At 40.0% G+C, this 21,046-nt stretch overlaps 1 protein-coding gene across 7 annotated transcripts in view; it reads right to left on the minus strand.

Moving 5' to 3' along the window:
* Positions 1 to 555: 555 nt before the first annotated feature.
* Positions 556 to 21,046, minus strand: part of LOC126363354 (proton-coupled amino acid transporter-like protein pathetic) — a 303,134-nt gene continuing 282,643 nt past the window's right edge. For 3 of the 7 annotated variants that reach the window (XM_050007956.1, XM_050007958.1, XM_050007957.1), the window contains exons 7-10: positions 20,486 to 20,761; positions 18,300 to 18,478; positions 12,714 to 12,880; positions 556 to 1,383 (exon numbers count right to left, since the gene is read on the minus strand). In XM_050007956.1, coding sequence (XP_049863913.1) covers positions 1,127 to 1,383; positions 12,714 to 12,880; positions 18,300 to 18,478; positions 20,486 to 20,761 — 879 coding nt within the window. In that variant the 3' untranslated portion in view covers positions 556 to 1,126. The remainder of the gene's footprint in view (positions 1,384 to 12,713; positions 12,881 to 18,299; positions 18,479 to 20,485; positions 20,762 to 21,046) is intronic. The other 4 variants (XR_007566243.1, XR_007566246.1, XR_007566245.1 and 1 more) reach the window with 3 other exon arrangements.

The following is a 21,046-nucleotide window of genomic DNA, read 5'->3' on the forward strand; positions in this document are numbered from 1 at the left end:
GGTAGTTGCCAAATTTTCCTGCAGGAGAGATCTTTACTTCCAAAGACGGAACTTCATGTCAACTCATTATGGGATTGGTATAGTTCTACTTTCAATTCAGGAAGGCTGTGGGAAGGTGATAGTTTATGTTTCCAGCCCAAGATGAACTAATGTATAAAAGAGAAAGAAGGCCTTGCAGCTGTTTGGGCCATCAACAAATTCCAGCTGTATTTATTTGGCAAACAATTCATATTGCAACCATCTGCATACTTATGGGTTTAAAACCACCATTTTTCTTGATCTATTATGCATACTGTAATTATATTCATGTCAGGTTCTAGAACAACCGTATAACTCATTACTATGTGACACATTATTACTCTCTTGTTGGCTATTTAGAACCATCTGTTGACACTCCCTACACATTCTCATCACATATTTATTCATTACAATATTGCTCCACAAAACACTTTAGATAATGCCACTACCCATATTTTAGATCTTACCATACTGGTAACTGTAATAGAAAAAGGGGATTTTCAGTAAACAATCAATGAAATCAATATTTTGACTGCATTTTCTTTAAAATATAACAATATATTGCCATGAAATCATACACATTAAAAAGATATATTTGACATATTAAAAAGCCACATGCAATTAAATCACTCCTTCCAACAACACACAGACATATTTATTTCAATTTACACACACACACTCTCTCTCTCTCTCTCTCTCTCTCTCTCTCTCTCTCTCTCTCACACACACACACACACACACACACACACACACACACACACACACACAAATATTTATGTGCTTAGTACACCACCATTCTCATTTATTAAATTAATCCAGGATGAAAAATCCTGGGAACTTCATTAAAACTGCATATCCAATGCAGTTTGCTTGAATCTTTCTGTGTCCTTTTATTTCCACCAATACTCAATGTTTCATCAAACATCACAGTTCCACCAAATAAACACTGAGTCTTTACAGTTCCACCAAAACACATTCCATCCTTACAGTCTCATTGGATAAGTACCAAGGACTGTAATATAGATCCTGGAGATGCATGTAACTTTTGAAATTACATCATGACAGAATCTTTTAAATGGTTAAAGTCAGTCTTCAGGTTTAACAACATCTATAATTTCTCAGTACTTGTATATAGTTCAATGATTTCTTCCAGGCTTGTATAGGTACCAAACACCAGTGCCATTAATCCAAACACACTGACCAGCGCATTTTTCCAAAGTCGCCATCTGAATGGTCCTAGTCCATTATCCCAGTATGTGACGACTTCAATAAATGCTGGTATTATGAGACCAAGCAAGGAGAAGCATAGAGAACCAATAAGAGAAATGAAAGGACCTATTGTGGGCACTGCAACCGCCAGAACAACTGCAAAAGAATAAGATAATAAATGCAAATAATATAACATCAATATTTCCAAATTCTGCATTAACAAAATTTCAATTTAATGCTATTCTAATGGTCATTATGGGGTGCAGTCACTCTCATGAGGCCAACTGAAGATCTGCTCAATCAATTAGTAGTGGTTCCAAGGTCAATAAATGTAACAATGACTGGGAGAGGGTGTTCTAACCCCATGCCTCTCCAGACCACATCCAATGACACCATTGTCAGAGGATGACACAGTGGTCATCAGGCCTGATTGGGCCTCTACAGCCAGAATTCAGATCTTTACCTATTACATGCCGGTCATTAACCCGACATAAAATCTTGCTAGTAGCAATAGGCAGTTTCTTCACACATCCCACTTATTTTTACTATTTATTTTAGTTCATACATACAATCATTGTTTCATAGATCCCCTTCAGGGATGTGAAGTGATGCAGCTGTTACACAAGGAGAACCTCACTGAGAACTTACAACAACTACAAAGAGTGTTCTGAAGGAATGAATACTCATGTCAACAAACTGAATGGTCATTGTAGTCAAAATCAACAAAGCCTGAGGAAGATGTTGAGACAGAGACAGAAAAAGAGGAGCTAAGAATCATTTATCTAACTTACACTGGCCCATTCTATGCAGAGACCAGGAGATTCCTATGGAAACATGCCACCCAGCATGTTTTGCTCCTGTCAACTAAAATAAAAAGTCTTCTTTGTAATGCTAAAAATGCTCTATGTCTCAAAAAACTTGATGTTTTCCGAATTCCATGCAAATGTGGCATGTCTTATGTGGGGCAGACTATTACAATAGTTGAGGAGAGCTGTAAGGAACATAAGTGACATGAATGATTAAAACAACCAAGCAATCAGCTGATTTCAACCATTTCCACAAATATTATGATGCAATGAAATATGACGAGACCAGTATAGTGGTGCAAATACCAAGTTTCAGAACCAGCATAATTAAGCAGTTTACCACAGTAAAGTAGTCATAATATTTAATAATCCAGGACAATAGTTTCAATTTACAAATCTCACTGACCATTTCATCCGTGAGAGTTGGAAAATGTTGTGTTTCATCGATTGGCCTATGTCTGGAAACAAGTAAAAGCCATAACAAGCTTGAGGCTGCTTCCCTGGGCTGCAGCATCACTGGAACACCTGTGGTGAAACCTGTGAGACCCCTGGTACCCATGGTATCCTCCAAAAACCTAAGTGTCACTGCATCTACCAATCTGCACAATATGATTGGTTTGTTCTCACCCAAAGATGAATGGCAGACAGTGGTGCACTCACATATGACTATATATGTGAGCAAAAGGAAAATGAGGGTACTTGCTGCATAGGTGTGCCCTTATGCCTTATCTACAGTTATGAAGTGCTGCTCACTGTTGATAAGGCATCTGAACCAGCTCATGAAGTCTCATAAGTTGGGCTTCTGCCCAATTCTCCTGCAAAGCCCAAATAATTATAGAGGTTGAGTGTGATGGTCATTGGGCACCCCAGCTTTAACCATATAATGGAGTCCCTGAGGGAAACGGCAAGCTGAGTGGCAAAGAACAATAATTTGCACTTGCTGTGTTCACCAAGAAGTCTCATATGAGATGTGCAAAAGGTTCTTTCAGCACCTATTGACTGCACTGGATGCAGCTGGTGGCAAATCATAGGTCATGTCAGCACGAATGCTGCCTGACTCATGGGTTCTGCACTCATCCACAGTCACTTAGACAGTTATATGGATAGCTGAAGAAACATAGTTTCACATGCAGGGTGAAAAGCATAGCTCATTATTTGCAGTATTATACCCAGAACCAACTGAATTCCAAACCAGAGTCTTGTGTGATTCTGCTATGGTCACAGATACAGGATTCTTGACCTCTTCTATTGGGTGGAGATTCAGAGCCCCCTTTAATAAGACAGGTGTGTACTACATAAAGTTCCTACTTGAGTAGCTGATTATATATGGCAAGCACACATGGGTATTGTTTTTAGGTTGAGGCACCCTTCATAGGCTTTGTGATGAACTGTGTACCATTCTCTAAGAGAAAAGTAAATCAACCATGTCAATGACAAAAGGAAACAGTCATGCTTGCTTATCACAAAATGAAAATGTTAATACTAAATTAAGTGGAGGAACAACTTTGACAAGATCCCAGAATTTGACTTATATGTTAAAGTTATAAATCCCACACTGTGTTGTGAACAGAGAGCTGGCTGAATCCAGAAATAAATATAAATTACATATTAAATTCAGACTGAAATTTAATGCATGGATCAGGGGTGGCAAAATACTTATTGTCATAAAGAACTCGGTAATATTTACTGAGGTTAATTTGGGTGAAGGTAAGCATTAAAGGTGGGACAAATTTAAATAGTTGGAAAGACCCACATCAACATTGGCAATAAATCAATGACACAGTAATAGTCATATGATACAGTAACCATTTTAAGCAACATTAAGTGTAATGGGCAAATAAACCTAGTTGTATGAAGAACAGATGACATCTGAGTTTTTTTGGAAGAATCTTAAGTAAATTTGACTACTTAGAAAATAAACTACTTGCAAAACACTTTATTCACTAATTCTTGACTATGGCTTGTCAGTGTGGGACAGTCACCACATAGGATTGCCAGAGGGTAGAGAACATCCAAAGAAGGTGTGTGTTAAGTCATCAGTTTGTTTGGTACACACAAGAATGTTACCGATGCATGTTAAACAATAGCAGGAGGTGCTGAAAGAGAGGTTCATGCATCACAGAGGGGATTACAATTAAAGTTCTGAGACTTTACATTAAAAGAAGAGTAACAATCATAATATTTCCTCATATTACAAAAATAGCCATGATGGGGAAAATAAAAAAAATGGGCTTGCACAAGGCCTACTGACAGTTGCTCTATGCACCATTCCTGAACGGAGTGGGTAATGAGGGAAATGGTAGTGCTATCATAAGTACACTCTGCTAAACACTGCTTGTGGAGTGTAGATGTAGACATTCTACCATTACTTCAGATAATGATCCTGAAGAGGGGCAGCAGCCTTTTCAGTAGTTGCAGGGGCAACAGTCTGGATGATTGACTGATCTGGCCTTGTAAAACTAACAAAAACGGCCTTGCTGTGCTGGTACTATGAACGGCTGAAAGCAAGGGGAAGCTACAGCCGTAATTTTTCATGAGTGCATACAGCTTTACTGTATGGTTAAATGATGATGGCGTCCTCTTGGGTAAAATATTCTGGAGGTAAAATAGTCCCCCATTCGGATCTCCGGGTGGCGACTACTCAGGAGGATGTTGTTATCAGGAGAAAGAAAACTGGCGTTCTACGAATCAGAGCATGGAATGTCAGATCCCTTAATCGGGCAGGTAGGTTAGAAAATTTAAAAAGGGAAATGGATAGATTAAAGTTAGATATAGTGGGAATTAGCGAAGTTTGGTGGCAGGAGGAACAAGACTTTTGGTGAGATGAATACAGGATATAAATACAAAATCAAATAGGGGTAATGCAGGAGTAGGTTTAATAATGAATAAAAAAAATAGGAGTGCAGGTAAGCTACTACAAACAGCATAGTGAACGCATTATTGTGGCCAAGATAGATACGAAGCCCACACCTACTGCAGTAGTATAAGTTTATATGCCAACTAGCTCTGCAGATGATGAAGAAATTGATGAAATGTATGATGAGATAAGAGAAATTATTCAGGTAGTGAAGGGAGATGAAAATTTAATAGTCATAGGTGACTGGAATTCGAGAGTAGGAAAAGGGACAGAAGGAAACAGTAAGTGAATATGGGTTGGAGATAAGAAATGAAAGAGGAAGCCGTCTAGTAGAATTTTGCACAGAGCATAAATTAATCATAGCTAACACTTGGTTCAAGAACAATGAAAGAAGGTTGTATACATGGAAGAACCCTGGAGATACTAAAAGGTATCAGGTAGATTATATAATGGTCAGACAGAGATTTAGGAACCAGGTTTTAAATTGTAAGACATTTCCAGGGACAGATGTGGACTCTGACCACAATATATTGGTTATGAACTGTAGATTAAAACTGAAGAAACTGCAAAAAGGTGGGAATTTAAGGAGATCAGACCTGCATAAACTGAAAGAACCAGAGGTTGTACAGAGTTTCAGGGAGAGCATAAGTGAACAATTGACAGGAATGGGGGAAAGAAATACAGTAGAAGAAGAATGGGTAGCTCTGAGGGATGAAGTAGTGAAGGCAGCAGACGATCAAGTAGGTAAAAAGATGATGGCTGGTAGAAATCTGTGAGTAACAGAAGACATATTGAATTTAATTGATGAAAGGAGAAAATATAAAAATGCAGTAAATGAAGCAGGCAAAAAGGAATAAAAATGTCTCAAAAATGAGATCGACAGTAAGTGCAAAATGGCTAAGCAGGGATGGCTAGAGGACAAATGTAAGGATGTAGAGGCTTATCTCACTAGGGGTAAAATAGATACTGCCTACAGGAAAATTAAAGAGACCTTTGCAGAAAAGAGAACCACTTGTATGAATATCAAGAGCTCAGATGGAAACCCAGTTCTAAGCAAAGAAGGGAAAGCAGAAAGGTGGAATGAGTATATAGAGAGTCTATACAAGGGCGATGTACTTGAGGACAATATTATGGAAATGGAAGAGGATGTAGATGGAGATGAAATGGGAGATAAGATACTGCATGAAGAGTTTGACAGAGCACTGAAAGACCTGAGTTGAAACAAGGCCCCGGGAGTAGACAACATTCCATTAGAACTACTGACAGCCTTGGGAGAGCCAGTCCTGACAAAACTCTACCATCTGGTGAGCAAGATGTATGAGACAGGCGAAATACCCTCAGACTTCAAGAAGAATATAATAATTCCAATCCCAAAGAAAGCAGGTGTTGACAGCTGTGAAAATTACTGAACTATCAGTTTAATAAGTCACAGCTGCAAAATAATAACACGAATTCTTTACGACGAATGGCAAAACAGATAGAAGTCGACCTCGGGGAAGATCAGTTTGGATTCCGTAAAAATGTTGGAACACATGAGGCAATACTGACCTTACGTCTTATCTTAGAAGAAAGAGTAAGAAAGGCAAACCTACGTTTCTAGCATTTGTAAACTTAGTGAAAGCTTTTGACAATGTTGACAGGAATACTCTCTTTCAAATTCTAAAGGTGGCAGGGGTAAAATACAGGGAGCGAAAGGCTATTTACAATTTGTACAGAAACCAGATGGCAGTTATAAGAGTCGAGGGGTTGTAGCCTCTCCCCGATGTTATTCAATCTGTATATTGAGCAAGCAGTAAAAGAAACAAAAGAAAAATTCGGAGTAGGTATTAAAATCCATGGAGGAGAAATAAAAACTTTGAGGTTCGGCAATGATATTCTAATTCTGTGAGAGACAGCAAAGAACTTGGAAGAGCAGTTGAACGGAATGGACAGTGTCTTGAAAGGAGGATATAAGATGAACATCAACAAAAGCAAAATGAGGATAATGGAATGTTGTCGAATTAAGCCGGGTGATGCTGAGGGAATTAGATTAGGAAATCAGACACTTAAAGTAGTAAAGGATTTTTGCTATTTAGGGAGCAAAATAACTGATGATGGTCGAAGTAGAGAGGATATAAAATGTAGACTGTCAATGGCAAGGAATGCGTTTCTGAAGAAGAGGAATTTGTTAACATCGAGTATAGATTTAAGTGTCAGAAAGTCGTTTCTGAAAGTATTTGTATGGCGTATAGCCATGTATGGAAGTGAAACATGGACGATAAATAGTTTGGACAGGAAGAGAATAGAAGCTTTCGAAATGTTTTGCTACATGAAGAATGCTGAAGATTAGATGGGTAGATCACGTAACTAATGAGGAAGTATTGAATAGGATTGGGAAGCAGAGAAGTTTGTGGCACAACTTGACCAGAAGATGGGATCGGTTGGTAGGACATGTTCTAAGGCATCAAGGGATCACAAATTCAGCATTGGAGGGCAGTGTGGAGGGTAAAAATCGTATAGGGAGACCAAAAGATGAATACATTAAGCAGATTTAGAAGGATGTAGGTTGCAGTAAGTACTGGAAGATGAAGAAGCTTGCACAGGATAGAGTAGCATGGAGAGCTGCATCAAACCAGTCTCAGGACTGAAAACCACCACCACAACAACAACAATGAAAAATTTTGAAACTTGGAAAAATAGATAGTATTCTGAATTCTATAGCTAAATATCTACATCTACATCAACATTGACATCTACACTCTGCAAACCACTGAACTGCATAACAGAGGGAACATCCCAGAGTATCAGTAATTTACCTTTTCCTCGTCTGATTGACACATGGAGCATTGAAGAAGGATTGCTTAAATGTCTTTAATTAGTCTATTCTTTGCAGTACATAGGGCATTTTATTATAGTTCTAGATTCATCACTTAAATTTGGTTCTAAAAACTTCCAAATGAAGTTCTCAGGTAACAGTTTTGTCTATCTTCAGGTGCCCATCAGTTCAGTTCTTTCAGGATCTTCTCTCTCCCATGGGTCAAATAAACATGTGAGCATTCATGCTGACCTTATTTGTATCCATTCAATGTCTCCTGTTAGTCCCATATGGAACAGATACTATACACTTCAGCAACATTCTGAGATGGATCACAGGAGAGTTTTTTATGCAGTCATATTTTTAACCAACCAGTTAATGGCAGTCTGCCACCTGCTTTACCTAGAGCTGTAACTATATGATCATTCCATTTCATATCCCTTCAAAACATTACTCCCACAAATTTGTATGAGTTGACTAATTCCATCTGTGACTAAATTGTGTTATAGTTATAGGATACTACATTGATAGTTATAGGACACTACATTTTCATTATGTGAGTTGCACAATTTTAAATTTCCGAACATTTCAAATTAGCTGCCAATGTTGCAGTATTTTGAAACCTTATCAAGATCTCACTGAATATTTGTGCAATTTCTTTCAGACTGTATTTCATTACAGATAAGTACATATCTGTGAAAAGTCTGTGATTACTGTTCATATTGTCTGAAAAGTCATTAATATACAACATGTACAGCAAGGGTCCCAACACAGTTCAGTAGGGCATACTTGAAGATGCTTCTACATCTTTCAATAACTCTCCATCCAAGGTAACTTGGTGCATCCTACCTACCAAAAGATCCTTAATCTGGTCACAAATTTTGCTTGATACCCCCATATAAACATGTTTTGATAATAGGCACAAATCTGGTAGTGAGTCAAATACCTTTTGCAAATCAAGGAATACTGCATCTACCTAACTGCAATGACCCATATATTTCAGCGTTGTGAGAAAAGTGCAAGCTGGGTTTCACATGACCAGTGTTTCCATAATCCATGCTGATTGTCTTTGAGAAACTCATTCAGTTTCAGATACCTCAGTATGTTTGAGCTGAGAACATTTTCTAAGATTCTACAACAAACGGATGTCAAGGATATTGGACAGTAGTTTTGTGGATTGCTTCTGCTACCCTTTCATAAATGGGTGTGACCTGTCTTTCTTTCAATTACCAGGCACAGTTCAAGGGCTCTATGGTAAATTATAGTTAAAAGAGAGGCTAACTCATCCTAGAATTCAGCATAGAATCTGATCAGGATTCCGTTGGCCCCTGGGGCTTTGTTCAGTTTTAGTGATATCAGCTGTTTGTAAACACCACTAACAGTAATATCTATTTCACTCATATTTTCTGTGGTACAGGAATTAAGTTGAGGTGGTACTCCTGGGGTTTCCATTGTAAAGGAAATTTTTGAAATGAAGTTAAGCTTTCTGATTTTGCTTTTCCATCCTCAGTTTCCATCCCTGTTTTGTCCGTAAGTGACTGGACACTAACTTTAGTGCCACTAACAGTGTTTACAAATAATCATATTTTCTTTGGGCACAGTGAAAGACCTTTTGACAATATTCTGCTATGGCAGTCGTTGAAGGCTTCACCCATTGCTCTTGACAACTAAACAAGTTTCATTGAGCATCTCTCTAGGATCTTAGAATCCTATGCTTTGTTTTCACATCTAGTATGCAGTGTCTCCGTTTCTTCATAAGTTTCTTTACAGTGACTGTATATCATGCAGAGACCCCAATATCATAACTGTTCTACTGGTACATATCTATCCATGGCATGGTCAACTATTCTTTTAAAATGAGCTGTAGTTCCTCTACACACTCCTGCCCTGAGCTATATACACTCCTGGAAATTGAAATAAGAACACCGTGAATTCATTGTCCCAGGAAGGGGAAACTTTATTGACACATTCCTGGGGTCAGATACATCACATGATCACACTGACAGAACCACAGGCACATAGACACAGGCAACAGAGCATGCACAATGTCGGCACTAGTACAGTGTATATCCACCTTTCGCAGCAATGCAGGCTGCTATTCTCCCATGGAGACGATCGTAGAGATGCTGGATGTAGTCCTGTGGAACGGCTTGCCATGCCATTTCCACCTGGCGCCTCAGTTGGACCAGCGTTCGTGCTGGATGTGCAGACCGCGTGAGACGACGCTTCATCCAGTCCCAAACATGCTCAATGGGGGACAGATCCGGAGATCTTGCTGGCCAGGGTAGTTGACTTACACCTTCTAGAGCACGTTGGGTGGCACGGGATACATGCGGACGTGCATTGTCCTGTTGGAACAGCAAGTTCCCTTGCCGGTCTAAGAATGGTAGAACGATGGGTTCGATGACAGTTTGGATGTACCGTGCACTATTCAGTGTCCCCTCGACGATCACCAGAGGTGTACGGCCAGTGTAGGAGATCGCTCCCCACTCCATGATGCCGGGTGTTGGCCCTGTGTGCCTCGGTCGTATGCAGTCCTGATTGTGGCGCTCACATGCACGGTGCCAAACACCATACGACCATCATTGGCACCAAGGCAGAAGCTACTCTCATCGCTGAAGATGACACGTCTCCATTTGTCCCTCCATTCACGCCTGTCGTGACACCACTGGAGGCGGGCTGCACGATGTTGGGGCGTGAGCGGAAGACGGCCTAACGGTGTGCGGGACCGTAGCCCAGCTTCATGGAGACGGTTGCGAATGGTCCTCACCGATACCCCAGGAGCAACAGTGTCCCTAATTTGCTGGGAAGTGGCGGTGCGGTCCCCTACGGCACTGCGTAGGATCCTACAGTCTTGGCGTGCATCCGTGCGTCGCTGCGGTCCGGTCCAAGGTCGACGGGCATGTGCACCTTCCGCCGACCACTGGCCACAACATCGATGTACTGTGGAGACCTCACGCCCCACGTGTTGAGCAATTCGGCGGTACGTCCACCCGGCCTCCCGCATGCCCACTATACGCCCTCGCTCAAAGTCCGTCAACTGCACATACGGTTCACGTCCACGCTCTCGCGACATGCTACCAGTGTTAAAGACTGCGATGGAGCTCCGTATGCCACGGCAAACTGGAAGACACTGACGGCGGTGGTGCACAAATGCTGCGCAGCTAGCGCCATTCGACGGCCAACACCGCGGTTCCTGGTGTGTCCGCTGTGCCGTGTGTGTGATCATTGCTTGTACAGCCCTCTCGCAGTGTCCGGAGCAAGTATGGTGGGTCTGACACACCGGTGACAATGTGTTCTTTTTTCCATTTCCAGGAGTGTATTTCAAGTTCCTCTCTGAGACATGACATTACAGCTTATTTATCTAGTTTACTGAACTTATAAATCTTTCTACTTGGTTCAGTTGCACTTTGGTAATCATTATAACTGCCATATGGTCTCTGATTTCATCCCCATTATGGTCGGAGGAAGGCAATGGCAAACCACCTTCACTAGGACCTTGCCTAGTATGGCCAAGTGGGTCTCCTGCATTGTTCCCCTACACTCTGTCAAGGAGAATGGGACTTCATCATCATCATCATCATCATCATCATCATCATCATCATCATCATCATCATCATCATCAATGTAGTCTGTGATACAAGCTTTGATGTGGCCATTCTCAGTGAGATCTCATCTATTTGTTGCCATTAGATCCAATGTAGTTCCATCATGAGAGGGGTTGTGATTCAGCTGTTCTAGCTAGTTTTCAGACAAGGCATTTAGTAACATTTCACTCTATGTGTTGTCATGCACACCTCTAACAAAACTGTTATTATCCCAGTTGATTATTTAGATGACTGAAGTCTTGTCCAATGATTAAAGTATAAGTGGGGACTTTATGAGCTAGTGAACTGAGGTTTTCTCTAAAGTTTTTAGGTACATTATGAGATGAGTTTGGTGGTTGGCAAAAGGATCTAGTTATCATTTTAAGCCCATGTGTGATACTAAATGTTGCCCAAACAATCTTTCAGGCACCTTCAGTTTCTATTTCGGAGGATGAGTTTCTTGTCTACTGCAACCAATACACACACCTTCGTTTCCCATTTGTCTACCCCTTTGAGGTATGCTTAAATTTTCCTAAAAAATCTCACTGCTGCCTACTTCAGTTTTTAACCAGCTTTCCGTAATTAGCACTTTTCAGGAACATGATAAACAGTGGCTCTTTGTTGTGAATGCCTACTAGGATTTTATTACTCTTGCCTGTGGCAGGAATTTCTTTTTATCTTACACTGATACTTCTGAGTCTCTTACAGTTATCATTATCTGGACTGGATGGAGATTTGCCCAGTCTAAAATATCCTTGTGTGCATTCCATACACCGACAGCTGCCTGGGTAGCAGGTTTTGAATCTTTACAGGTCTTAAACCTACGGCTCAAGTCTAAGAAATCACAGCTTGACTTGTCACAGACCCTTTGCAGTCTCTGGGTTCAAGTCTTCCCCATGACTCTCAAACTTCTCTAGCAGCCACTAGAATGATCCAAGTGTGATGTCAGAGTCCAGATGACAGGCATTGTTTGTCACTACCTGTACTGAGTGCACTTGATGTTCCTAATACCCTTACTGCCATTCCCCTGCAGGGTACCTTCATTCGCCATACTTTAGAATTGCCAATGATTAATAGGGCCCTACCCATTTATGTTTGCCTCCACTTGACAAAGGACTATGTATGTTTCCCAATAGGTGAAGTGATTCTCACTGGCTCGGTTTCTGTTTCAGTAGAGTCAGTCAGTGGACAAGAACCCAGTCATTCTGAGTGACTATCAGAAACCAGATTTTGAAACATAATGGCTTTAGTAACTAGCCTTTAAAATTTGTTAATACCAATCTCATGCAAGAGCTAAAATCCTCATTAGCCATTCTGTAGATGTGCTTATCGTTAGACACTAACAAATATTATAAAAGTTTGAACACCTGTTTTCTTGAGAACTCAAACTGTAACATAGAAAAAAATCTAATAATTTAATAAAGAAGAAAATGTGAACATACCTGATGCAATAACAAGGATTGTCCTCACAGTATATGAAACTAGAACAGGTCTGTTAGGAAACTTGTCTTTCACAGCATTTAGGGACACTTCAAGTGGCACGACGAACTGCAGGCCATACGTGCAATAAACTCCGAGGGCAATTAGAATTTTTACAGACTGAGCAGCACTGAAACAAAATACATGCAGCATTAGGTGAAAGTTTTATGCATTTTTTGGTCAAAATAGTGGCAATGTAAACTGTACAAAATGCTGAACAACATTGCCTGAAGATGGATGGATCTGAGTACTTCACTCACCAGCTATCTGCAACTGATGGAATATTTTATGGTTACATTCAATCAAACCAATATGTGTAAATATCCATAATTGTATCCTCTACTATAAGTTTACACTATTAGTGATATTAAAATATACTAACCTAGACTGTTACAGATGGTTACACAGACAGTGCTTAAAATTTTTCTGTTTATATATCTCTACGAAAAATTAAAAGGGCTAGTTTTCACAGAGGTTAAAAGAAAGTTTCTTTTTGTCTACTGTAAAACACATGAAATTGATTTACAAATATAAACGTTCTCACAACTTGTTGGAGGCATCAACATTAAATATTGAATCTCATTCTGAGTGTACGAAAATATTAAGCTTATTTTCTGGCATCGACAAAAAATTTTGAATCTCATTTTGAATGCGTGAAAATTTTAAGTTTATGTTGTATATTTCTGCACTCAAATAATGCATTCAGAAAATGCGTAGGACAATTTCTTCACATTGTGAATGTATCAGTGACTATAATGACAGTTATAGCATTTCAGCCAATAAATACAGGGCTGCTACTAGTGCAGATGAGCCTGAATGCGCAGAATGTGGTGTCACTGAATGTGTGTGTTTGAATTGGCCACCAACTGTGTCAGTGGGCCAGCCACAGGTGCGGGCGCGGCGAAGCCTCACATATACGTATGCGTGGAGCAGTGCCAACTGACCTCTCAATGTTATTCTAGTTAGTACCATGCACATCATTTGTTGTGTCTGTTGTGGAGTCTTGAGAGGCTTTTCTGTTATTGTTCAGATGTTACAAGTAAAAGAAAATTTATGTGACTTAGATCGGTTTTCCATATTACTCGGTTACTACACGTGTTGTGCAGTCTTCACTTTCAAGCTAAAAATTAAACTGATGATAATGATACAATTTTGTCAAATGTAGTTTTGGAAGGGGTTACTAAGGAATGTTTGTGGACGTTAATAAGCACTTCATAGCTGATTAATAGTCTTTGAACTACGGGAAGACTTATGATATGGATTTCAGATTTGTAAGACTTTTCCATCCATGATAGACCTACTTATGAAATGTGAAGATGTCTGGACCGAAGAAATTTCCAGCATTAAGATCTTGCTATTATAACTTACCAATAAATTAATTCAAAAAACCATGCTCTGTAACTGCTGAAACACTGGAGCAAATCTGTGTAATGATGTACTCCATTTTCAAAGCAATAGCTCAGGTCACAAGAACAATTCAGTTAAACAATAAAAGTTGCAGGTTGAAATATCTACAATATTATGAAAAGAATTGATTGCTACTCACCATAAAGGTGACATATTGAGTTGCAGACAGGCATGACAAAAAGACTGTTACCCATTTGAGTTTCAGCCAAAGCCTTCTTCACAAACAAAAGACACACGTACAAGCAAGCACAGCTCAAACTCACATGACCACTGTCTGCAGCCAGAATTTGACTGTGTCATGTTGAACAAAAGCATCAGTCCAGAGTTGGTTGGGAAATGGGAAGGGATAGCAGGGTGCAGGTGGGAGCAGAGAAGTCTGCCTTGCCTGGCGGATTGTGCCGAGGACTGGATGGTGGCAAGACAAGGTACCAGGCACAGCAACAGGAGACAATGGCAAAAGGAGAGAGGAGGGCGGCAGAATGGGGAGCAGGAAAGATTAGAAAAAGAGAAGGGGAAAAGGCTGGTGGGTTCATTGGCAGAGAGTGAGGCACAATGAGGGTAAGGGATGTAAACTGTGAGGAAGTGACAGAACTGAGGGGGAAGAGACTATTGGGTGGAGGAAGGGGGGAGAGTGAGTTACCATATATCGAGGCCAGGATGATTTTGGGAGAAAAGAATGTGTTGTATGGATGACTCCCATTTCTGCAGTTCAGACAAGGTGGTGGTGGTGGTGGTGGAGGGGAGGATCCAGATGGTATGGGTTGCGAAGCAGCCCTTGAAGTCAAGTATGTTATGTTCAGCTGAATGTTGTACCATGGTCTTGTACATTGCTCTTGTCCACAATTTGGTGGTGGCCACTCATCCTGGTGGACAGCTGATTGATAGCCATACCAGCATAGAACACTGTGCAGAGATTGCAGCAGAGCTGGTATATGAGATGGCTGCTTTCACATGTGGCCTGGTCTCTGATGGTGTAGGATAAGCCTGTGACAGGACTGGAATAGGAAGCACTGTGTGGGTGGATTGGGCAGGTCTTTCACTAGGGCCTTCCACGGGGATTCGATCTGTGGCAAGGAGTTGGGAAGGGGAGTGGCGTAGGCAGGGACAAAGATGTTGTGGAGGTAGGCTGGGTGGAAAAACATCATTTTAGGAGGTATGGGAAAGATCTTGGGTAGGATGTGTCTCATTTCAGGACATGATACTCAAAGCTTGGTCAAAGGATGTGGTTCAGTTGTTTCATTCTGGGTGCTGCAGGGTGATGTGGGGCAGCATTCCTTTAGAGCTGATTCTTGGGGGTGGTGGGAGGGTTGGGGGTGTGTGAGCATATGTCATGGGAAATCAGTTTGCAGACTAGGTTTGGGGGATTGTGCTTGTCTGTGAAATCCATCGTGAGACCTCCAGCAGACTGGGTAAGGGAGTTCTTCTCACTGCAGGTACTATATAGGACAAATTTTTTGGTGTGGAAGGGATGAGAGCTGCCAAAATTCAGTTACTGGTGGTAGTTGGTGGGTTTAATACAGACAGAGCCATGGAGCCAAAAGAGAGGATGGGGTCAATGTCTAAGAAGGTGGCATACTGGGTTGAGGAGAACCAGGTGAAGTAGATGGGAAGTTCTGAAGGAATGAGGATAGATTGTCTTGACCCTGAGTGCAGATCATGATGATATCATCAATGCTGAACCTGAACCAGATCAGTGGTTAGGGGTTTTCTAAGCTTAGGATAGTTTCCTCTAGGTGTCCCATAAACAGGTTAGCTTAGGAGAGTGCCATGTAGGTGCCCAAGGCTTTGCCACAGATTTGTTTGTATACCTTTGCTTCAATAGTTTAGACAAGAAGAGAATAGAAGCTTTCGAAATGTGGTGCTACAGAAGAATGCTGAAGATTAGATGGGTAGATCACATAACTAATGAGGAGGTATTCAATAGAATTGGAGAGAAGAGAAATTTGTGGCACAATGACTAGAAGAAGGGATCAGTTGGTATGACATGTTCGGAGACAGCAAGGGATCACCAGTTTAGTATTGGAGGGCAGTGTGGATGGTAAAAATCGTAGAGGGAGACCAAGAGATGAATACACTAAACAGATTCAGAAGGATGTAGGTTGCAGTAGGTACTGGGAGATGAAGAAGCTTGCACAGGGTAGAGTAGCATGGAGAGCTGCACCAAACCAGTCTCTGGACTGAAGACCACAACAACAACAACAACCTTCGCTTCATAGGAGTTATGTGTCAGGATGCAGTTAGTAAGATATATGAGGAATCAGGTAGTGCTTTGGAACATGAAGGGCATTGGAAGAGGTAGAATTCAGTAGCAACAATACAATGGGCATAAGTGATGTTGGTGTACAGGAAAGTGGCATATCAATACTAATAAGCATGGCTTCAGAAGGTAAAGGGTTGGGGATGCTAGAGAGTTGGTGAAGTATGTGGTTGATATCCTTGATGTGGAATGCTGGATTCCAGGCAATGGATACAAGGTGTTGATCTATGAGAGCTGAAATTCTTTCAGTGGGAGCACAGTAACTAGCTACAATGGGACAGCCTCAATTGCTGGGTTTGTGGATTTTGGGCAGCATGTAGAAAGTGGGTGGGTTAAGTGTCATAGTGGTGAGGAGGAAAATGGATTCAGAGGAGATGTTCTGGGAAGGATCTAAGGCTTTAAGTAGGGACTAGAAGTTATGTTGGACGTCTAGGATGGGATGACTCTGGCAGAGTTTACAGGTAGAGGAGTCAGATAAATGGCAGAGGCATTCTGCTTGGTGGTCATAGCGATTCATGATGACAGTGGTGGAGCCTTTTTTCTGCAGATAATATGATTAGGTCATGATCTTGTTTTGAGGCTGTGTATGGCTGTCCTTTCTTCTGCTGAAAAGTAGTGATCTTAGGAAGGGACATGGGGAAGTATGGTGAGGCAAATTTGGAGGTAAGGAATTTCAACATGCAGCTGAGCATGGTGTACTTGATTTCAATGGCTGCTTCACAATGCAGGCTCTCTAGATCCTCCCCTCCAGCACCAGCCTTTTCTGAACTTTATGGGCAGGTGTGATACAACACATTCTCTGCTTCCAAGATAATCCCATTCTCAACCTATGATAACCTACTGTCCCCACACCCTCCACCCAACAATTTTCCTTCTGTCCTATCACCTCCTCCCTATTCATGCCCCTCGTTCTCTTTGTGTGCAACCCTCTGTCAACACAACCACCCATCTTTCCCCTTCCCTGCTCATCTCCTTTTCTCCCACCAATCCCCCCCTTCCCTCTCCCTGCCCCACATCCTCCTGACTCTGCGTCTTGTGGCAGTCTCGTCATGCCTCTGCCTAGTCCCTGCACACACTGCCAGACATCACTCTTCTCTCCCCTCACTCCTACCCTGCTATCTCTCCCTCTTCCCTGTCCCACTGTGGATTGATGCTTGCATTTGCTGTGACACAACTGCATTCTGGCCAAAGTGGCCAAAGATAGTGGTCATGGGTGTCTGAGGTGTGCTTCTTTGCTGAAGAAGGCTTTGACCAATAGCTCACAAGTGTAACAGTTTTTTGTCATGCCTGTCTGCAACTCTGTGTGTCATCTTTATGGTAAGTAGCTGTGTTATCTTTACGGTTAGCAGCAAACAATTCTGTTAGTAAGAATAATCCACACAAAACATTAAAGTCATTTAGTTTGCTCCAATCAGTTGTCAGTTGTACAGGAAGATTGAGATTTATTTGTGATTTTTATGGCCAATCCAGTGACAAATTTCTTAGCAGAACTAATTAAAATTCTGAACATCTTAATGCAAGAATATAATTGCTGTAAATAAACATTATAAATTCTTTTAAATTCATAATATATGCCAAAATATGGTAGTAGAGGCATTATTGTGGGTACTTTAGCATGTATATATTTACATGTATCTGGTAACTGTATTATTAACATGGAAACAGTATTAATATGGGAATGAATATGTGTTTTAATATTTTTGATTTGATCCATATCCTCGAGATCTCTTCTCTTAGGATCTGCGGACTGTTCATTAAATTTATGCAAATTATTTCTTTAATGTTCCACATCCACCATAATCTCCTCACAATGGGTCTCTGGGGTTAATAACATATCTAATGGAATATAATCTGTAAAAGTTTATGAATGTGATTTAATACTTACATTTCCTCCACGGGTAAGTTGAGTGTGATGCTGCCTTTAGTATCATCACCGTATTTGAGATATCCAAGGAACCCAATCAGTGTATAAATCAAACAAATTGCAGTCATGCCCTGGTTAAGAACACCACACAATCCAAGAAAGTGCCTAGGAGTCTTCATGTTGTTCTCAAGTGGCATTACCTGTGTACAATAAGGTTGTATTAACTGTTAGTTGTTTGAACCAGGTATGTCTCAGGAATATGTTTTGTAGCTCTGTATTCACATGATTTTAAAAAGTTTTTTAAACTTTCTAAATGCCATCTGAATGCACCAATGTTTTTTACTAATTTTTCTTCCAAGTCACAACAGCTTTAGCAAGTGTATAATGTTAATAATCACAAAAATTTAATGAAACTCAATAATTAAAAGATTGTAGGCATTATTAGCATCAGTATACACTGACAAGCAGCAGTAAAAACATGCAGGTAGTGTTACATACTGGGTCAATATTAGAAATGCAAATAAATCAAATTGAGGATGCTCAAAGTTGCATGAGATGGTGGGTTGATTCTGAATATTTCAAAACATAAAATCAATAAGAAATAAATTTCTAGAATTACAGTTTTATTACTTGAGTGTGTTCTATGTAGATAGGTATGCTATGCATGCCTTACAGAATAAAACTGAATACCTTTAATTTTGGAGGTTTTCACAGTATAATCAAGGAAATGGTTCAATAAGAGCATGATGTTGTGAAAAGAAAGCAACCACCCTAGAATAACATTCAAATTTTGTCAAATATATCTGTATTGGTACAAATTAATAACACAGTATCACACAACTAGCGGACTGGTAGTGGGGTGACAGATAAAAAGGTGTGAGATGACGAGGGGGTGAGGGCATGGACTGGGAAGAGTGACTAAATTTATAGGAAGTTGAGTTAGTGCTATGCCAAAGAAAGCCCTTTCTAAGTATTACGCTTATTACATGTCGGAAAATTCTTTGAACTCTGTAACATAATTATGGAAGTCTTTGATGTGATTTAAATTTGGAATCATGAAGTTAAGAGCATATTAATAAGGTTACATGAAATTAATTACAGTGTACTTGTTATGACACTTTCATGTTTACTTTCTGGCAGATACTAGTGACTAGGTATGCTGATATCCAGCTTTTCTACATCTACATATATACTCTGCAAACCACTGCAAAGTGCACGTGCTATTTTCTTATCACCAGACTTCCCAAACAGAGTTTTAGCACATAGCACTTCATTCATTGACAATTTATTTTTCAACCAAACTTCATTATGTGGTTTGGATGTAAAGGAAAAAATATTATTTTCTCAGCATGGTGTTCAGATATTGATCATAACAATTATGTTTAAGTAATGATAGATTAACACACAACTCACTCAGAATGTTTCGAAAGACATCACAGAAAGAACAGTTTGATTGAATTTGGTAGACTGACACTGTAGATAAGAAATAAAACTCTTTCTTCAATAGTATATTCCTAAAACCTTTGGTACTACTGTTTCCTCTAAGTTATATGAGAGTATACTCAAACAGGAGAAGGGAGATAGGACAAAACATGGTATTAGAGCATCTTGTGCCACAAAAAGGAGAGAACAGCCCATAAACTAGAGCTAAATCTATTTTATTAACATTACTGTAAAATCTTCCCCTCTTATTTTCTTCCCATCTTATAAAAAAATAAAACACTCCAAGAAGAAAGGCCGAATAGTACTGAGGTTAGTAAATAACAAACAAATATAAAACAATGACATACACCTATGAGATTCATTTTAGAGATGACTGATTCAAATCATCTGTTATGTAATTCAATAATTAGTTTTATACTCTGGCAGTGAACCTGATAAAAGAAAACTGCTATTGCACAGGACTTGGTCTGCTACTTCCAAAACATAGTTTTTATTATATTTTTAAACTTTTTCATCTGAAAGTTGTTGCACACCAGACAACTATCTCTGATTTGGCTAACAAGTTGTCATTTTGATTCTATATATGAGTAATTTAGTTAGTCCACAGGTAACACTGAAAGGAAATTTAAATGCACAACTGGAAAAATATGTGAGGGTAGCTAATTAAAATTACTGTGATGGGAACTAGTAGCTGGGAACAGAAATATGGGTTGAGAAAAAGGGTGAGTGAGGGGCAATTACAAGACACTAAAATACATACTTACAACCCCGACTGCTTCCATGGCAAAAATGACAATGCTGAAGAACTGAGGCAAGCCATAAGGGTGGCCAAAGTGCACACGATCCCAAATAGATGGAAGGTCCTGGACCAGATAATACACTGTAATACCCAGACCAGCACCCATGAATAAATTGGCAATCATGGATATTGGTGCAAGCCATTTCAGATTGGGTACAAAGCCAAGCAGGAGAAGTGGTGGCAGTGTTCCTCCTATGTACCAGCGTTGGTCTATTGTTGAATTTGTGTAGTGCTCCACTACCTACAAAAATAGAAACAGCCAATCTTCCATTAATTGAAAGACATACTACAAATGTTCGGTGTAAATTATGCTAAAATCATAGTACCAATGTATTGATTGTAACATGAGTCTATTTTAAGAACTTATTAAAATTTAAACCACGATACTAAATTTTTACATATTTCACTCTGGTTCTTGTTCCTTTCCACTCTGCTGTAATTTCCCTTCATTTTCTCTACAGTTCACGTTCATTAAAATAAGCACAGAGGATTGCAAAGTATAAGACAAATAGTGGAGAAAAAAAAT

Source organism: Schistocerca gregaria, chromosome 1 (genome assembly GCF_023897955.1).
Source record: "Schistocerca gregaria isolate iqSchGreg1 chromosome 1, iqSchGreg1.2, whole genome shotgun sequence".
In the NCBI taxonomy this organism is placed as follows: domain Eukaryota; kingdom Metazoa; phylum Arthropoda; class Insecta; order Orthoptera; family Acrididae; genus Schistocerca; species Schistocerca gregaria.